Source organism: Corvus kubaryi, unplaced genomic scaffold (assembly GCF_017639235.1).
Source record: "Corvus kubaryi isolate FWS band 111438036 unplaced genomic scaffold, C.kubaryi_AGA036_p1.0 37260, whole genome shotgun sequence".
Lineage (NCBI taxonomy): Eukaryota > Metazoa > Chordata > Aves > Passeriformes > Corvidae > Corvus > Corvus kubaryi.
The window spans coordinates 1,371,918-1,390,419 of record NW_024581077.1 but is presented as its reverse complement, the minus strand read 5'-3'; the positions used below and the strand labels follow the sequence as shown (position 1 = coordinate 1,390,419).

At 40.4% G+C, this 18,502-nt stretch overlaps 1 protein-coding gene and 1 long non-coding RNA gene across 6 annotated transcripts in view; both read left to right on the top strand.

Moving 5' to 3' along the window:
- LOC121662644 (N-acetylated-alpha-linked acidic dipeptidase 2-like) overlaps window positions 1-12,094 on the top strand; it is a 31,761-nt gene extending 19,667 nt beyond the window's left edge. For 4 of the 5 annotated variants that reach the window (XM_042024022.1, XM_042024023.1, XM_042024025.1 and 1 more), the window contains 7 exons: window positions 2,234-2,325; window positions 3,767-3,857; window positions 4,518-4,782; window positions 8,029-8,110; window positions 8,541-8,657; window positions 9,107-9,199; window positions 10,786-12,094. In XM_042024022.1, the coding sequence (XP_041879956.1) occupies window positions 2,234-2,325; window positions 3,767-3,857; window positions 4,518-4,782; window positions 8,029-8,110; window positions 8,541-8,657; window positions 9,107-9,199; window positions 10,786-10,975 (930 nt within the window). In that variant the 3' untranslated portion in view covers window positions 10,976-12,094. The remainder of the gene's footprint in view (window positions 1-2,233; window positions 2,326-3,766; window positions 3,858-4,517; window positions 4,783-8,028; window positions 8,111-8,540; window positions 8,658-9,106; window positions 9,200-10,785) is intronic. The other variant, XM_042024024.1, reaches the window with a different exon arrangement.
- The window catches only part of LOC121662649, a 787,841-nt gene that overhangs the window by 599,617 nt on the left and 169,722 nt on the right, over window positions 1-18,502 (top strand). The gene's annotated exons all lie outside the window — the stretch shown is intronic.

The following is an 18,502-nucleotide window of genomic DNA, read 5'->3' as shown; positions in this document are numbered from 1 at the left end:
CTTTCCTTTCCTTTCCTTTCCTTTCCTTTCCTTTCCTTTCCTTTCCTAGGGCCCTTGCTGCAGGGCCCTTGATAAAATAATTTACTTTCCCCTCTCCCCTCTCCCCTCCCAATTTTCCTTTCCTTTTTCCTTTTTCCTTTCTTTTATTTTCCAATCAGTTCTTTCTATCTTAATCTTTCATCCTTGCAGAGGGAAGAAGCTGTGCTGTTCAAATATTAGCTCTGACACTTGGCACACTGAAGAGAATTCTCTTCTGACTATAAAAATTTTCATGTCCTTAGTGCTGCAGGGCCCTTGATAAAATAATTTACTTTCTGTCTGTAGTAAGCCACTAACTCAGGAAGACATTTTCCTGTGAAAGATAAACAAAGTTTAAAAAAAATGCTCTGGGCTAAAAATAGTAACTTGCTCTTGATCTTAAGTCAACTATTCAACTATTGCTGGTTAGAGTAGAAAACTGCCATTAAAGTACCATGCAAAGTACTTGAGACTGACTTTAAAAAAATTAATGCCATATTCACTGTCATTTTAGCTTTTAACAGTGGAAGCATGATGTAAACAATAGAAAACCTGGCATCCTGACCCCTGATTATGCATGTCCAAAGGAAAGTTATTTCTGTTCCTATTAAGGAGTCCAACATCCAGTTATCCAACATCCAAAGATCTCTTTGCTCTTCTTGTTTTTTAGTGAGCCAGTTCTCACCAGAAAGAAGTGCAGTGTGCACGTGAAGTGTTTCCTTTCAGGGAGCTCTCATTTAAGTGTGGTCCCCAGCATACAGATGGGACATTCACCTATTGACTGTCTTTTTGGCCCTGCTTTACTGCCAGGGTTTAGACATTTGGTCAGCACCAGAGAGTGTCTGCAATAGCTCAATTCCAATTCCCCTGTGATTATCACTTCTCCTTTTGCATTTATACTTAAAGAACTCTGCATCTTCCCTTGAGTTAGCAGGAAGCTTATGCTGAGCCTAGATTGGGATCTAAGTCAGGGTAAATATTATGTTTTACTATGCTCTCAGTGGTGTATGAAAAAGCTGACCAATGCTTTTTTTACATGACCAGAGCTGTCGGAATAACATCTTTGCCAGAGCATAGAGTGCTTTTGCTCCCATATGTCAGAGTTCAGCTTGCTCTTATTAATTTGCCATTTTCACTTTAGCCCTAGGATTTGACCAAAGTACCCTGAAAATGACAGCAGCCAAGCAGTTATTTCACAAAATTGTTATTTTCCTGCTAGCTGCTGACAGAATCTCAGAGGTCAGAACTCTTTGGAATTTCAATTTGGACTCTGTATGTTTTTCGGTGTCGAATTTAAGTCCCAACAATATGGTGGGACTGTGTATCTATCCATGAATATTTATGCTTTTTATTTTGGGGGGAAAAAAATACATTCCTCTGCACATAATAACTAATCTTATAGGTTTATATTTAAATTTAAATTTAAATAATTTTAAAGGACAATGTCTATTAAAGGTTCTTTAAGTGTAGGTGGAGACCAGGGCTGGAGTCTTGATTTATTTTCACTCTGCCACAGATTTTCTAAGAGCTTTGGTCAACTTATTTTATACTCTTTCATAGTTTTGTTGGCAGCATGATGACAGCACTAATACTTACCTTTTCCATCCTGGTTACAGAGATTTTGGGTTTTTTTTTAAGGTAAGGGTGAGACCTACATTTGTACATACAGTGTCTTGCACAATGATTCTCCAGGCTTGGTTGAGTCCCCTTGGCACAGCTGTAATATGCCTGGTTTGGACCCTTCCTTCCAGTACAGTTCTTTTGTACCTTTCCTACAGAAAAAGCAGTCAAGTTTTAGGTTTAGCTGTGTTGATAGAATATTGCTGCTGTGCAGGCCAAACAGGCTTGTGGTTGTCATCTCCCCGTGCCTGCTGAAAGGAAAGCAGCTGGGACACCCTAGTTTCTGGAGAAGTCCCATAGTATTTTATATGCTGTTGTGTGTGTACACGCACATTCCCCCTGTAGTAGATGAGCTCCAGGTAGCATCCTAAAGTTTTTAACCTGTTCTTTCCTACTGTCTGAAGTTGGTTCTAAGTGCCTGTGACATGCTTTCCTTGTTGGGAATGCAAAAATGTGTGAAAGAGGCGCCAATATTCACTTCCCTGCATGCAGCAACGCTGCTGGTTAAGAACGATGCAGGGAGCTGTGAAGATCTCCTTTGATAACGAATCGAGCTAGAGGTACTTCCAGTGAGATCTAATATTTCCCTCTCCAGATTTTAAGCCCTGATGAGGGTTATGAAAATAAGTCTCTTTATGAGAGCTGGCTTGAGAAAGATCCCACGACTGAAAATAATACCTATCCCAGGTAAGCTCTTAATATGTTTGGGTTTTTTCCCCCAGTATTTTAATCATATCGTGGCATGGCTACTCACCAGAATTTTTCGAGGTGTGCTACTTTGGCAGCAACACAAAACCTTTTAGCACAAGGTGACTCTCTAGCAAGATCTTTTATAGTAAAATAAAATAAAATTTTATTATTTTCATTTAATGATGGTGACATTATTCCTGCAGTAAAATGAAACCTCATACTTTAAAAAGGCCTTTTTATTAGTAGAAATGCAATGTGGAAAGCAATCAAAAAAAAGCGGGGGGGGGGGGGGGGAAGAGTTAAAAACATAGTTTAGTCACCTACTAGACAAGATAAAATCAAAATTATTAGGATAATCAAATGCTCAGTTGAAAAAAGCTGCCTAGAGCAGTAATTAAAAAGCAGTAATTAAAAAACTTGTGATAATTATTCCTTGTTTATACAATGGGTGTAAATGTATTATATTACAAATCTATGTATGAGTGTATTAAGACTTCATATTTGAAGGTATTAAAACTCCACTCTTTCAACCTATGACTCAGAAAGGCTAAATCTTATTCACAGTGTGGCATTACTGATGTAAGGTAAACAGAACCGCCCCTTTTTGTGATCTGACCAAAATGCTCTGCAGGTTTCTGGCCCTGCTGAGTTTCTGGATTCATTAGACTCACCGAGATGTCTTCCTTTTGAAAAAGCTACCAGACCCAATCTTTCTTGATTGATGCAAACAGCTCCTTGCAGAAATGTATACTAACTATGTATACTAACTTGAGCTGAACAGAAGAAACTTTTTTTTTTTTAGCTGAGAAACATTTATTATTCGCCAGGCCAGACATGTACACCAAAAACTGAACATCAAACGTAAATATTTGAAAATACTTAGGGTATTACGTCTGTCTACTGCAGTTTTCCTCCCCCTGCCACGCCGCACCTTCCCACCAGATGGCAGCAGTGGCCCGCAGGTGCCGGGTGCCGACCGTGCCTTCCGCAGCGGGAATTATTTATCGGTCTTGGATTCTGCGGTGGAATGTGCCAAGTACACAAACACATCTGTCTTTACACACACTGCTGCCCAATTCGTATTAGTTTGGAAATAGACGATTGATGTTTTAAGACGGCAGAGACATGTCTGGTACAGTTTTATGGCTCCTGTGCATAAAGTGTTTGTTTGTATTTTTAATGTCATCGCTGCCATAATTAGGATTGCTACAATTAAAAGATCTTCCTAGCAATATTGGATACTGAATCAGAGAGTTGGAATAAAATCAGTTAAGTAATTAAGCTTGCCACGCATCTAGTCTTTGATCTTACTAGTGTCCCTGATGTGCCCTTCAGAAGAACTGACCTCAATTTCTCTGAAAAATCTGCATTTTGCATAAATTAGTACCGTACTGTTCAGTAAGTGCTCTCACTAAGATGTTGTCTTTTCAACATGCAGAATAAATAAACTGGGGTCGGGCAGTGATTTTGAAGCTTACTTCCAGCGACTGGGAATTGCATCAGGCAGAGCTCGTTACACCAAGAACAGGGTAAGTCTGACAGATTGCTTGAAGAAGTTTGATAGTGCTGAGCAGTCATCCTGTTAAAAGCATTTATTCATAATTAATTAAAAAGCTTCAAAGCATCTTTGAATGGTTTGTATATCAGTGACATTTCTTAATTTAGCAAGAAACCTAAATGTTTGGAGAATAAAACATGTTACAGTGATATGTATATCCTATAGGATGTCAAGTTTACGGAAAGGTATTTATGGAGTCTGACTGAAGGTGGATAGTTTGTTCCACCATGCTATTAATAGTCCTCTTAATATACAAATCTTCCATAGTTGTGTTCAGAAAGAGCTACACAAGGAAAAAAAAAGGCTGTGATTGAGGACTTTTGCTACCCAAACTCCAAACTGTTTTGTCTCTTGGAGAAGGCAATCTGTGCAATGGAACTGAAGGCTGGTCTGTGTAGGTAGAGAGAAGGAAGCCTGCTCACTTAATCCTGTGCAACAGTCCACGGATTGAGGTTGGTTTAATTTTTTAATAGGAAGACACAAAAATGAAGGATAGTAAATTGTGTTTTGTAGCAAATAGCTTTTTTGATTTGGAAACCATAACGAAACATCAGAGTCGTAAAGTGATCAATACATCTCCTAACTGCAGTCAGAATACAGAGCACTGACGAATTTTCTTGCTCTTTTCCAGAAAGCAGACAAATTCAGCAACTATCCTGTTTATCACACTGTTTATGAGACATTTGAGCTAGTGGAAAAATTTTACGACCCCACCTTCAAGAAACAGTTAACAATTGCCCAGCTACGAGGCAAACTGGTTTATGAACTGGCAGGTTCCCAGGTCATTCCATTTGACTGTAGAGACTATGGAGAAGCCTTAAAAGGATATAGCAACAGAATTTATAAATTGGCCAAGAAGCATGAAGAACAGCTGAAACTTTACAAAGTATCATTTGGTGAGTTACAGCCACAAGATTATTTCTTAGGTGCATTAATTAGAATCGTGCAGGGACATGTTACATCTGTCACAGCTCTGCAAATTTATTCCTTTCTTTCCTGTTTGAATTTTGCCATCACAGTAAAGAGCCTCTAGTTTTCTTCCTAAACACAACATAGGTTTGACACACTGTCTTGATGAGAGAGTTATAACAACTTTCATGCATATTATTAATGACAGGCATTATTAGAGTGCTCATGGGCAGTCAAGGACCTCAAATGTAGGACAAAGAGGTATCTCAGCCTGCTTCTCCCTTCCTTGCTTGAAAAAGAAGACAAGTCAAGTGCTTATGGCAACTGCTTGGAACTTGAGGGACACGGGTGTCCATTCCTCTTCAGCCAAAGACTTCATCTGACCCCAGGGAGCTTCACCATCCCCCTCGGTGCCTGGTTGCCATTTTTAGGCCACAGGAGCACTTCTCCAGCTCTCCTGCATTAGTACATCCATTCATACATTTGCTGGGCACTTGAGCACATTGGTCTGGAGCACATAAAACAGGTCTAAAACAGCAGAGTGTAGCCAGGCTGGGATAGCTTCCACAGTCATTTTCTGTCTCCCCTTTTTTTCTTCTTTTTTCCTTCTTGCCTCGATCGCTCCTTGTGTTTCTGCACCAAGGAGATTTTTCAGTCAGTCCTAATTCACTGGCTATCTGACAAACCCATGATTTAGAGACAAAAACTGGCTTTTGGAGATGCAGTCCTCATTTGGGGTGTGTGAAACATTGTAAGTAACTCAAATTGAACCCACATTCGGGGGAAATTAAAAATTACATTTGAAACTTCATGTAATGGTTTAGGTGCAAAATTCTTGACTATTTTAAAAAGACACCCTTTTTTGTAAAAAGGCCAGTTGAGACAGAGGAAGCCTTGTGGGATGGATCATCTGGTCTGAGATTCTGCAAAACACAAGGAATTATTTCAGTATGTTCTAGTGTTCACTGCATCATGTCTTGTAAGATCAAATCTAATTATTTTGCAGTAGTGGAATATCTATCAAAATTTCTGTGAAATAATTTATTTTCATTGTTTGAGTTTCTATCTATTTTCAGATTAGAAGTTGCACAAACTACTTCCAGACCAATGCATCTATTCTTGTTCCTAGAATCTAGAAGCAATCTTTTTGATTGCTTTTTTTGGATCTTTTCGCTTTTCTTTTCACCCAGATAACACTGAAACTTCTCTTTAACAACTTTATAAATGTGTCATTCTGACCATTTTTTTACAAGGCATGTTTTTCAGTCTTTTCATTATTTTCATGGCTCTTCTCTGATGCCTGATGGATTTTAAATTATTTCTTGAACGAACCTATAATTTCTAATTTATTTATTCTATTGCACCAGAGTACATTAAACAACATAGGTGGTTTTTACAATACTGTGAAACTTAAAGTTTATTTCACTCAGCATTTTCATAGAATTGCTTATTGACAACACTGAATATCAGAAAATTGTTAATTAAGTCTGAATAAATCATATAATTGTCCTTTAAAATAATAGATTAAGGTTCTTATTTGCATTTAGATTCATATTTTAGCTGTTCCTCTGCAACAATGAAGGCTGGAAACCTTTTTTTCATAAAATATGTGCTTGTAGCCATATGCTATCAGGAAATAATGTTTTCAATTGGGGAAAAAAGAAATGTGATGTTTTCTAAAATAGCCAGCATTGACAACACCGAATAACTAGCAAACACAAACAGAAAGTTTCTTACATATTTTCAGATGATCTTCTTTTTTTTTTTTCTCTCTTAAATCCCCTCCTACTGCTTCTGAAATATAATCTGTTGCTGTGATATAGCCATGGTGTCAGCAGGGCAGAACTCTGCCCCTGGGAAACTTAGAGCTCTTGCCACAGGGTTGTGGACAAGTGTGAATTCTCACCCTCACAAGGTGATGTGTCCCTCTGTGCTGCAGTCCATAAACAACTTGAATACACAAAATCTGTGCCTCCAATTGCATCAACTAAACAACAGTATCAAGACAAGAAGAAGCAAGTGTAGGCTCGTGATGAATAAATAAGTTTGCTAGAAATAGAAGAGCAAATGAGACTGAGGAACAGCTTTCAATAGGAGTCCTGGGAACAGAAAGCCTGTCATGTGAAATTGGGTGATAAATGTATAAACAGTGAAGGGGTAACAGTTGCCAACGGAGGACTGGATTTAGGAGATGATCTAATCGTATGTCCTATCTTCCTGTGCAATCGAAGAGAGGATACTCTGGTTTAGCTGAAGTTTTCTGAAACCTGTGGGCAAAATTTACAAGTCTTAAACTTTCCTTCTTTCTAATTGAGTTGAGTTTTGGTGGGGCCAGAAGTTTAGCCTCATAACATCCACCTGTTACTTATTCTACAAAAATTACTTGCATAAGTCGACACTTTTCCCAGGTCTGTGTTAAATAGAGCCTTCCGCAAGAACATCATCACAGCTGCTACTGCCATTAAAAGGAAGGCCTGCTGCTAATAACTAAGTTATTCCACATGTCTTGGACGTACTGGCAGGGAGAGGGCAGGAAGAAGCAGCAGCCATTCCTGCCAGCCTGACTGCACACAGCCAGGCAAACCCCTGGGGTCTGAGTGGCAGCGCGGCGGGACAGCACGGAGGGCCATGGCAGCGACACCTCCTGTGCTGCAACTCCAGCGTGCAGAAAGCTCAGGACTCGGCTGCTTTAATCCACCGTGTCTGCCACTGTGTGCCACGACAGCTGTGCCTTTTGTGCCTCACCTAACACTGCTCAATGCACGTTATCACACTCTCCTGTTGTGCTGTGAATAGGACATCTTTCTCCTAGAGTGAAATCCTGCTGTTCTTCCACAGCCCTCTGGAACAGCTGGTATTCTTGATGGAAGTCAGGCTTTTTATACCTGAACACTGCAGGGCATTTGTTCAACAGGAAACTGCAGAGCTCTCAGTTTGCAATGACAGCCAATTTTTTCCTTGCAAGGCAGAGGGAAGATGTATGGTTGTGAAAGCTTTACCAAGCATTCTGCTTTACTGTTGGTTTCATTGCAAAGGGTACTTGCTAGTAGTGCAGCTCTTTAAAGTCTGAATTAGGGAAACCTCAATTATATAAAGACAATTATATAAAGACAAGAAAATTAATGATATTATATCAGCAAGACAGACGTAGATCTTCTCCCACTGGGCTACTGAAAGGTATATTTGGCTTAGTAGATACTGTGAAGTTGTTAATGTAGTCCTTCCATTCCTAGATCCTCTTTTTTCTGCTGTGGTGAACTTCTCAAAGGCTGCTGCTGAATTTCACAGGAGACTTGAACAAGTTGACAAGAAAGAGTAAGTCTGAAAAAAAAGTTATATATGTATAATGTATATATTTACATCTATTTATATACATAAATATATGTATATATACATATATACATATATAGATGTATATTTATATACATCTATATATTTACATTAGGTACCCAGAGTGGAAGTTCTTTATGTCTTCTATTATACAAGGATTGTCTCTGATTAGTGTAGAACAGAGCCCTTGAACTCTGAGTTAGGCAGTGTCTGCTAAGATGAATTAGCAGCTATAAGAATGTTTCCTGTGATTGATAGTATGAGCTGTAGAGCTTATTACTAGTATCAGGTTGTCATTAAAATTACTGTAATGCATGGAAAGGCAGGTAGCAATGAAAGTTAGACTTGGACTGAGATCTCTATTTAGACACCTACGATTGAGTGCTGTAGGTGATGCCAGAATTTGTACTTTCAGCACACTTCAAGGAGAGGATGATGCTTCAGAGTATCTGAGATGCTTTCAAGCTTTCAAGCCTAAGGGCCCTGCAGGACTACTGTACCCTCTGAGTGCAGTGACTGGAGGCCACATATGGTACCAGTTGTGTTTAGGCAGCTGAATCTCATCCTTACTATGGTACTGTATAGATTAGAACAGGACTATGGACATTTGGCTTATGGGTGGACACCAAAATTTAACTATCTTCATCTTGATGTATATCTCAGCCTTCTACTCCCCTCTCTTAGGTGGCATATTTCCAGTGCCATTTAATACTAAGCAAGTATCTGACACTCTCAGGAAGTTTCCCATTTTATTTTGCATAGTGTGAAATCTTGTTGAGTTTTCTAACACAAAAATACCAATGCATTAATATAACATGGATTCAGTATCTCCATTTGCAAAACCTCATGGTTTTTTGTGAACTGTAGACCGCATTTGTCTTTTTTTTTTCTTTTCCTGCCAAAAAAAAAAGAGAAGAAAAGTGTTTTAAATGAAACATGTTTCCCCACTGTGTGACATTTCTCCACCTCCCTCTCCTGCAGTTCACTTGCAGTGCGCATCATGAACGATCAGCTGATGTTGATAGAAAGAGCTTTCACTGATCCTCTGGGCTTGCCAGGAAGGAAGTTTTACAGGTGAGGCTAAAAGTTTCTTGACCTGCTGTCTAAGGCACTGTATTTTTGCAGCTGACTGGTCAGCTGAATTGCTGTATAGGTCTCACAGGAGTTACAGTTCAGCACATTGCTTTAGGTACAATCCAGTGAGTAGTGGACTTTGTTTATAAACCTTAAGGAGAACTCCTTGGCTACATCAGTCTCATGGAACCAAATTCCTCTCTTTTTGCTCTCTCTATATTAGCACAACACCATCATACTCTGCCTTTTACTTGTAGGTGTTCAGTACTACTGCTGTTACAACGTGCTCTTGTGAACGAACATCTGCAAAGTGAGGACTGAGTGGAAAGTGAACTGTATTGAAAAGAAATGTGAAAAGAGGGTAGAGTAGAAGGGAGACAACAATGAGAACAGATGTGTAGTGAGGGTCAGTTGAAGAGAGAAGCCAAGAAGGGAGAGCTTGGGGAGAGTTTGGAGAGGGAGAGACCTTTCGACACAGGACAAAGGCCCGTGAGCTGTGCTGCAGAGCCCCATCTGTCGCAGCTTTGGCTGCTTCTACAGGTGCTCCAAAAAGCTTAAACCACTAACTACTATATCCTTTCTAGAAACCCAGTGCTTTTATTAGGAATACCTGACGAGAACCCAGCTTTCAGTGTCAGGCATGTGACCACCTCACTTTGCTCTCAGTATCCCCCTTTTCCCAATGACTGGATATATCTGACTCACTGATGCATGGCTTTCACACCATGCCAGAAGTTCTCGTTCTCAGTTCTTCAGGTAGAACTGAGAATCACACTTCCATCCTCCTAGGATAAACTGTCATTCACACTTTGGGAAGAATGAAATAATTTCTTTCTGGAGTTCTTATTGGGTGTTAGGTATTATTTAGAGCTGTATGGGATTTTTAAATTATTATTTCTTACTTGTTTGCATTTATTAATGTAATTTTAATGTTTCTTTTCATTTGGGAGGACTCTTTCACATGCTGTGAATGTGCTTCGATACTTCATAGTTAAAATCGAGTTGAGGAGATCTGTAGCTATTCATTATTTAGGAAAAAACCCCACACCAAAAAATAAGATTGATATTTGTGCCTTTCTGATCCAATATGATCACTTCTTTTCTGAAGAATTGATGCTTTTCTCAAGAATTCACCCACAGATTTTTTTCCTCTCCTTTTAAATTCCCTTCCCAGGTAAGTAATCTGCTGATCATCATGCACTACTTAGTTGTTTTTGAGGTTTCTGTTCCATTTCTCACAACACACCTATAACTAGTTTTATTCCCTGTTCCAGATTGCCAAATTACTTTGACAAGTTTGTTGAGCTCCCATTTTCAAAAAATGTAACATGGTTTTGTTCCTAATTAGACAAATGCGTCATTTCTTCCCAAGGAGAAGGCCACCTGACCTAAATCTGTGCCCTTTCCAATAGATTTTGCTCTTGGGACTGCTCCTGTCCTTTTAAATACCAGTTTCCTGTGTATTTAGTAAGTTCTGATCTTCCTGGGATTCACAGCTGCTCTATATAGCACACATACAATGAACACACACCCCAGTAATAGTTTCTTTTGTTTAGTATAATTGCATTTTCCTTCTTTCCCCACAGACATGTTATCTTTGCTCCAAGCAGCCACAACAAATATGCAGGAGAATCCTTCCCAGGAATCTATGATGCCATGTTTGATATCGAAAGCAAAGCTGATCAACATGAAGCCTGGGAAGAAGTGAAGAGGCAGATTTCCATTGCAGCCTTCACTGTGCAGGCAGCAGCAGGAACACTGAAGGAAGTGGCATAAGATGATGGCTTTGAAAACTCCCACAGCAGAGTCTGGCATGCAGAGTTATCAGGCTACTGCAGTGGTCCTGTCTCCCTGAGTGCCTGCTCCACCTGAGTCTCCAGCATCCCAAACTGCATGGCAGGTGAGCAGAGCTCTGTGTGTCAGAGAACTCCTGAGCTAGGAATTGCTGCCTCTCTGGTACTGACAGAACTGTAGCTTTATGAACAGCCCTGGATGGAAGCAAATCTGGATGTGGGGAGAAGTGGGAAGCAGGGGAAGCAGGAACAATAATTTTCTGCTTAAAATTTTCTGAGAGATCTGCCAACTTTGAGGACCCAATGTTTTGGATGTACAGTTGCAAAAACCATTATTTGCCAAGCTACCTGCAAATTTTGTCCATAGCAGTGTTCAACAGCACACATTTTGACAGAAAAAATGTAGCACTCGGCCTGTCCATTTGTCTTGTTCTGATAATTACTTTTATAATATTAGACACCAAAGGCATCTCTGCATTTCAGAATCTATTCTGCAAGACTGGTGAATGCTTTTTACACTGATTAGCTTTCTTTTCCTTTAAAAAAAAAAAAAAAAGTGACCCTCCTACTGATTCCCAAAGCAATACTGGTCATTCTTGATAATCAGGGAAAACAGCTGCTTATATGGAGAAATGCAGAAGCATGTTCTCAGTGGAGTGCATGTCCATCCCTCTGAAAGTCACTATGCATCTCCCTCCTTTATCTGCACTTTGGAAAATAAAGATTTTGGGGGGTAACCAAAACCTGACCTCCCTGCTCTTTTTGGCACTTTCTCTTGTTCCAAACCCATGGCAGCTTTTGTTCCTATTTTTGTCTGGGCAATCTCTTTCATATTTTTTCCATCTGAAGGAGCTCGAGGACATTGTTACTATTGACATGGGGCTTGAGATAATTCTGTCTTCAACTAAGACCTGAAGAAGGTTTCCCAGCAGGAGCTGATTTTGCTTTCAAAAAGGAACTGAAATGCATGGGAAGGCCAGTTGTACAAAACCATTCAATTTGTATAAAACGGAAAAAAATAAATTCTTGCTTCATTTGACCTTTAGATGTAATTCTCATTTACATGCTTTAAAATGAATAAAATTGCTAGAATTTTACTGAATCACTTGTGGGAACTGACACTAACCAATTTCTTCTCTTATGTAAAATATACTACAGTTTTTCTCACAACCATAAATTGCACCAGGCTGTGGGAGTAAAATCCTCTTTGTTTTATGGGGAATAGAACAGATGTGGTACTAAAAAGGACAGAATTAGAGAAGCAGGACAGAGGAGTTGTTCTCATCTCAGATGCCTTGAATTCAAACAAGGGAACCAGAAATTACTTCCTGTGGGAGGTTGTTTTGGGGGATATATGGCACCAAGAAGAGAGGCTTTCACTGGCATCCCCGACAATAAGCCTTCATGGAAGACAAAGAATTGTGTACTTGTGGATGTTGTCCTCATAATTTACTGTTCAATTGCTTTTCACAAGTCAAGCCTTAGGCACATAAGGAGGAAATTGCACTTCCACAGTCCATGCTTTACCTCTTTTGTTGAGAAATGGAGTGCAAAACTGACCTTGCCAGCCTGCGGATAAGAGACAGGAGTAGTTGATGCTGGGGCACAGAACAGGTGATTCTCTCCCTCTGCTCTGGTGAGGCTCCACATGAAGTGCTGCTTCCAGTTCTGAGGCCCCAACTTAACAGGGATGTGGGCCTGTTGGAGCAAGTCCAGAAGAGGCCATGAAGATATCAGAGGGCTGGAGTGTCTCTCCCATGAGGACAAGACTGAGACAGCTGGGATTGTTCAGCCTAGGATAGAGAAGGCTCTGGAGAGACCTTGTTTACAGCCTTCCAGTATCTAAAGGCTGGAGAGGGACTGTTTACAGGGACTTGCAGTGATCGGACAAGGGGCAATGGCTTCACACTGGAAGAGTGTGGGTTTAGAGTAGAAGAAATTCTTTACTGTGAGGGTGGTGAGGCACTGGCACAGGTTGCCCAGGGAAGCTGTGGATGCCCCATCTCTGGAAATGTTCAAGGCCAGGCTGGATGGGGCTAGTGGTCTAGTGGAAGGTGTCCCTGTCCAGGGCAGGGGGTTGGAACTAGACGATCTTTATGGTCCCTTCCAACCCAAACCATTCTATGATCCTATGAACAGTGACTACATTTTTGTGGTTCTCTTTATTTTTACCTAACTGAGGACACTCACAGTTAATAAGTTCATCTCCACATCTGTAGCTGAACTTATTGTTTAAGGATATCTTGCAATGATGTGACTGATACATAACTGCACTGGCTTTTTTTTTCCCTTTCTCCGGATCGTGTGCCCTTCCTGCTCCATCATAACTACATTAACTGCAGTGGGCAGTACTGAATGTGCCCCCAAGGGAGGGTTAGGATATCTAGATGGTGGAAAAAAACATTAGTGCTCCTTCCTTATGAGCAGCAGCCAACCTTGGATCTGTCAGTTGTTGCTGCTGTAGCATCATCAGAGTATAAGGCAAACAAGGAGTTTCCACTAGAAAGGAAGTATTTGATGAAACTTGCTTCCTCCTTCATTCACAGAGATGTATAAGGCAGTGAACAAATGTTTCACCAGTAAACATAGTCTTTCAGTGGTAGCTAGCCTTTGAGGTTCTGTACTGTTACCTTGCTGCTGCAAAAGAACATACAATCTCTCCTCGTTTCCCTGTGCAGTTTGGAGCTGTAAGAATAAATTACAGCTCACAACAGGCTGAGTGCACAGCTGGCATTGATCGCTTTGTTCCTCTTGTCAACTTAATTGATAACTGTGTGAATGTGAGATTCATCATAGCCAGGTACATCCTGAGAAATACACAAAATAGATTAAATCTATTTCCATTCCTGTCTATTAATTTCTACTGAGGGAAGCGACAGCCAAACACTTACAAATAAGGAAACCAAACCACTTATAAACGGCTTATACTAACTGATTTCCACAAAATCCCTTACTCTTGGTATTGAAAGGATCAGTTACTCAGAGCTCCAATTGCCTTTCCTTCCTCAATGAGTAGGATCTTATGTTCTATAGACAAGCAAGTAAGCCTCTGTTCCTCAGTCCAAAGCATAGCTCTGCCTGCCCATAATTTTAAGGTGTGGGAAGGGACTTTTTCACACTCTCTTTACAAATGGATAACACTAGATCACCTACTCGGTCCTTCCCCAATTCCATTTGCACAGTTCCTTCACTCAGCCTGGCTGAAGCAATCAGTGAATCCTACAGCTGGGAGAAACTGACCCTTCAGCCTAGACAGGGGCTGCTAAACCATATGGCAAAATAAAACTTGGATGAACAAAGTATCACTTGGATATTTGGGTTGTCAATTGTCTCTTTAGAAAATCAGTTCCAAAGGGACAGTGCCTGGAAGTTTATTTCAGCGTGGAGACAAACTTTTTTGGCAGGACCTGTTGCATTAGTACAAGAGGTAACAGTTTTAAACTGGAGCAGGGTCAATTTAGATTAGATACAAATAAGATTTTTACAATGCAGATGGAGAAACACTGGAACAAGTTGCCCAGATTGATGGGAGATGCCTCATCCCTGGAAACATTCAGGGTGAGGGTTCTGAGTAACCTGATCTAGTTGAAGATGGCAATGGGGTTGGAGTAGATGGGCTTTAAAGGCCCCTTCCAACCCAAACCTTTGATCCCATAATTCAGATTCGCTTATGGTTGAAATACCTTTGGTTTGTCTTTGGAAAGAAATCTGTAACACTGGGTGATGGAATCTCCTGGTGACACTGTGTCAAACTTATCTGGGGACCTCTTCCTGCAGCTGGTAGGAACTGGACATACTCAGCATGACCTGTGTTTTTCCTCTAGTTTCATTCATGGGATTTCTACGTACAGTTAACAGTGCTATTGAAAAAGCTGAATGATGGTGAACATCATGAACTTCCCTATGGCAAAGCAGAGAAGACAACACTTATTAAATGGAATACAGAAATCTTGCTTCTGCTGTTCTGAGCAGAACCAAAGTGCTCTGTTCCTCACTGAACAGCACCTGCTCACAGGAAGTGTCCTTAGAGAAACCAGTAGGAGCTGAATTTAGTCTTTGTTAAGGTAGAAGATTGTTCCCATTACACCACTGAGACTTGTGCCAGTTAGAATCTATGAAGCCAAGGATGCTCCTGCCAGCATCAATACAGTGCTTCTCCTGATGGATCCTGCACCCTTAAACATCTTCTTCAGCTTGGGGAGCTCAAAGAATCTAGGAGGAGGAAGAGGAGGAGGAGGAGAAGTAAGAGTGCTTTGTTAGGCACTTCATGCGGAAGGGCTGGACCTGATACAAATAAACTCCAAACACATTCCAACCTCTCAGTAAGGGAAAGAACACGAGAGGCAATAATAGAAAAGCATTTCACAGGAGGGTATCGGATAAGAATAGACTTGCTAAGTTCACATGGCACCTTCCCCAGATGTGCTTTGCTAGCTTGCTGACAGTGCAGCTGACATAGTCCTGATGCTGCCATCCACATTGCTTCCAAACTTGGCTGTACTTTTAGAAGTCCCAGGTCACAGTTGCTGACTGTTGTGACAACACACCCTTACGTAACCCATAAGAAGCAGGAGTTCAGGCAGAGGAAACATGGTCAGCTGTGAACACTGAACACTGAAAGATTTAGATCTCTCTGAGGTCACTCATCCTATCAGATATTTCTGGAACCAACACCTCCCTACTGAAGCACGGCTTTTGTTTCCTCAGCTCTCTCCCAAGCCATATTTCCATACTCTCTGCCGGAGCCTGCATGCCTGGACACCTCCTGCCTGTGCTAAAGCTCTCTTCAGCCTGCAGCACACAGCAAATTACTCTGGCACTACCCTTGCAGGAGTGTGGGCACTGACAGTAGGGCAGTGCTGCCCACTGCCACGGCAGAGGAGTCAAACACAAACATCCTGCCAGTCTCATTACAGGCAGAAAGAAACCCACTTCGTAAGTAAAGACAGGTTCATTGTTGGTATGCTTGAAATCATAACTGTGTGATCAAAGAATAGTCTCTATTAGAAAAGAAAAAGAAAGAACAAAGCAGTTATAATATTTATGAGCTGATTATCTTCCTGGGATCTCCACTATTCAGAAGTGCCCCTTCTCCAATCATCCCATGTCTGTGGTTCTCTACACCACATCCTATGCCCCAGTTTTCAAGGCCCCTGCTTGTATCCTTCTGCAACATGGCACTAGAATCAGAAGTATGTTGCTCTACACAGTAAACCTGCTTTAGTTTTAGTAGTTATATAAAACTATGTCTACACCAAGCAACTATAGAATGAGAAACAAGGTAAACCAATTAAGACAATAGTCACCTGGCCATGAGAAAAATTTAACAGCCAAACAAGCAAGAACAAAGCTGCAGGCAGGTTAAAAGAAATTCAGACAAAGCAAGCCTGGCAGGTTCGGGGACCCTGCAGAGCTGGAATGAAGCTTCTGCCATGCTGCCAGCCATGGGAATCCTGTGTTCATTGAACTGTCAGCAGAGATCGGCACTTGGGGACTACTTGGGGGAGGTCACAAATTTTTTAAAGAACAATCATTAAGGACAGCTACTTTCCATAGCCATATATACACTTAGTGTTCAGCCCTGGTAAACCTGAGAAATGGATGAAACGAACCCAGCTTTTCTTTCTGTATTTTCAAACCACCCCTGCCCATCTAATTCAGTCTGACTGGACTCTGGTTTTGCAAATATTCTTGTCATCTACAGTCTGATAAAGAACAACTTGCCTGAGGACCAGATATTTATATAGGATTCAGAGTGCAACTGCAGAACTCAGCACTTGCCTCTCAAGCAGCTTTACACTCTTAAAGCACAATTACCAGAAGAGAAGAAGCTGGAGAAGCTGGCCAAATCTATCAGCTCTCCCACAGCTACTGCTCAGTCTGCACAAAACTCTATTTACAACTTCAGGGAAGAACACCTGCAATGCATGGAGGAAAAGGGAGGACGTACAATGCTGCAGGTTGCAATATATTCCTGAAGAGTTATACATATTTAAGTACCCTCATGGGACAGTTTAAGGTAAAACATATGTGCATTATATAATACAATTATGAAATACAAAAACTCGTTAAAATTACACATGGTTTAGCTTAAGAATTATCCACTCAGCATTTGGGTATTGCCACTCAACCACACTGAAGTTTTTGGCCACTTTCCACTGTACAAGTCCCAACCATACCCAAGTCTTCAGGCAATGTGTGCCAATACAACTGTGTAATAATAAATGAAACAAATTTAATTGGCCGTGTTGTAAAGTAAAATGTTGACGAAAAATAACAGCAAAAGAAGTGCTGATCAATGCCACGGTGCTCACACAGCAAGGAGATGAACTCTTACAAAAGTATGTGAGGAAACTATGAAACACTGTCAAGTTTAGCAATTGGGAGTTGTTGCCTTTTGTTATCATGTTTTCTCTCAATTATCTCATTTTTCTATTAATATGTGAAAATCTTTCTCTTAAAAGCTTATTTTGAACTACATTTCAATATCCTCCATTCATTTTACCAGCCTTCTCTTCTTTACAGTTGTTAATTGCTCTTGGAAAGCACCAAGCATCCCAGTTAAGTTACTAATCCAGTGAAGTAAAACTGGTAACAGAAGAGCTGACAAGCTTCCAGTTCACAAAGCTGCAGTTAAAGAACTTAAAACTACCTCTTTATTGTAGGTTTTGCTCATGAGTAGACACTCCAAATCTTAACTGCTTTCACTATAGGCAGAACACTTAAAATTTGGGGTTTTATGCATATAATGATATAACCTGATTACAAGGCATTCCCTTAAAAAACCTCTAAAATTAAGTCCCCTGGGGTACAGAAGCACAACTCTGCCTCCTTATACACAATTTCCCATTAAGGAGGAACAAATTAAGTTAAGCACACTGGGCACATTAGGTTAGTTTTCTCCCAAGCATGGAATTCAGCAATAATATTGCAGTATCAATATTTATCATAGGTTTAAATCACATTTCAGAGAACAAGGTTACTGGACTGAAAGTATTTAATAGATCATTGTAAGGTAACAGCTCTGCCTTCAGGTAGCTTTAAATGAATTTTGTTGCAATGCAGCTTTCATTAAAATTTAACAAGTAACTAATTTTCCAAATACTTGTTTCCAGTAGGTAACAACAGTATTTTATTCAAAAGGATGCTTCCTTTTTTGCTTAACACTCATTTAACACAGTAACCTGTGGATTAGTTGGTAGTATCTGTGACAGTACCTTGGTTACCTCTAGTTAAAACATCCACCCAACTTTGGGAAAACAGCAAGTATTTATTACCATAGAAGATAACAGGCTTCAAGAGGTGAACCCTTTTTCTACACTGAGTGAATGCCAGAGGTTTTGAAAAGTATCTTTTTTTTATCCGAGCAACAATATCTTCAGCAACTTTAGAAACAGCTGCTGTATCTGGAATAATTCCACTTCCATTAAGTTTGTGACAGCTCAAAATTCTTGGACTGAACTATTTCTGTGAATGAGAGAGGCCCGCATCTCAGTAACCACACTCGGAT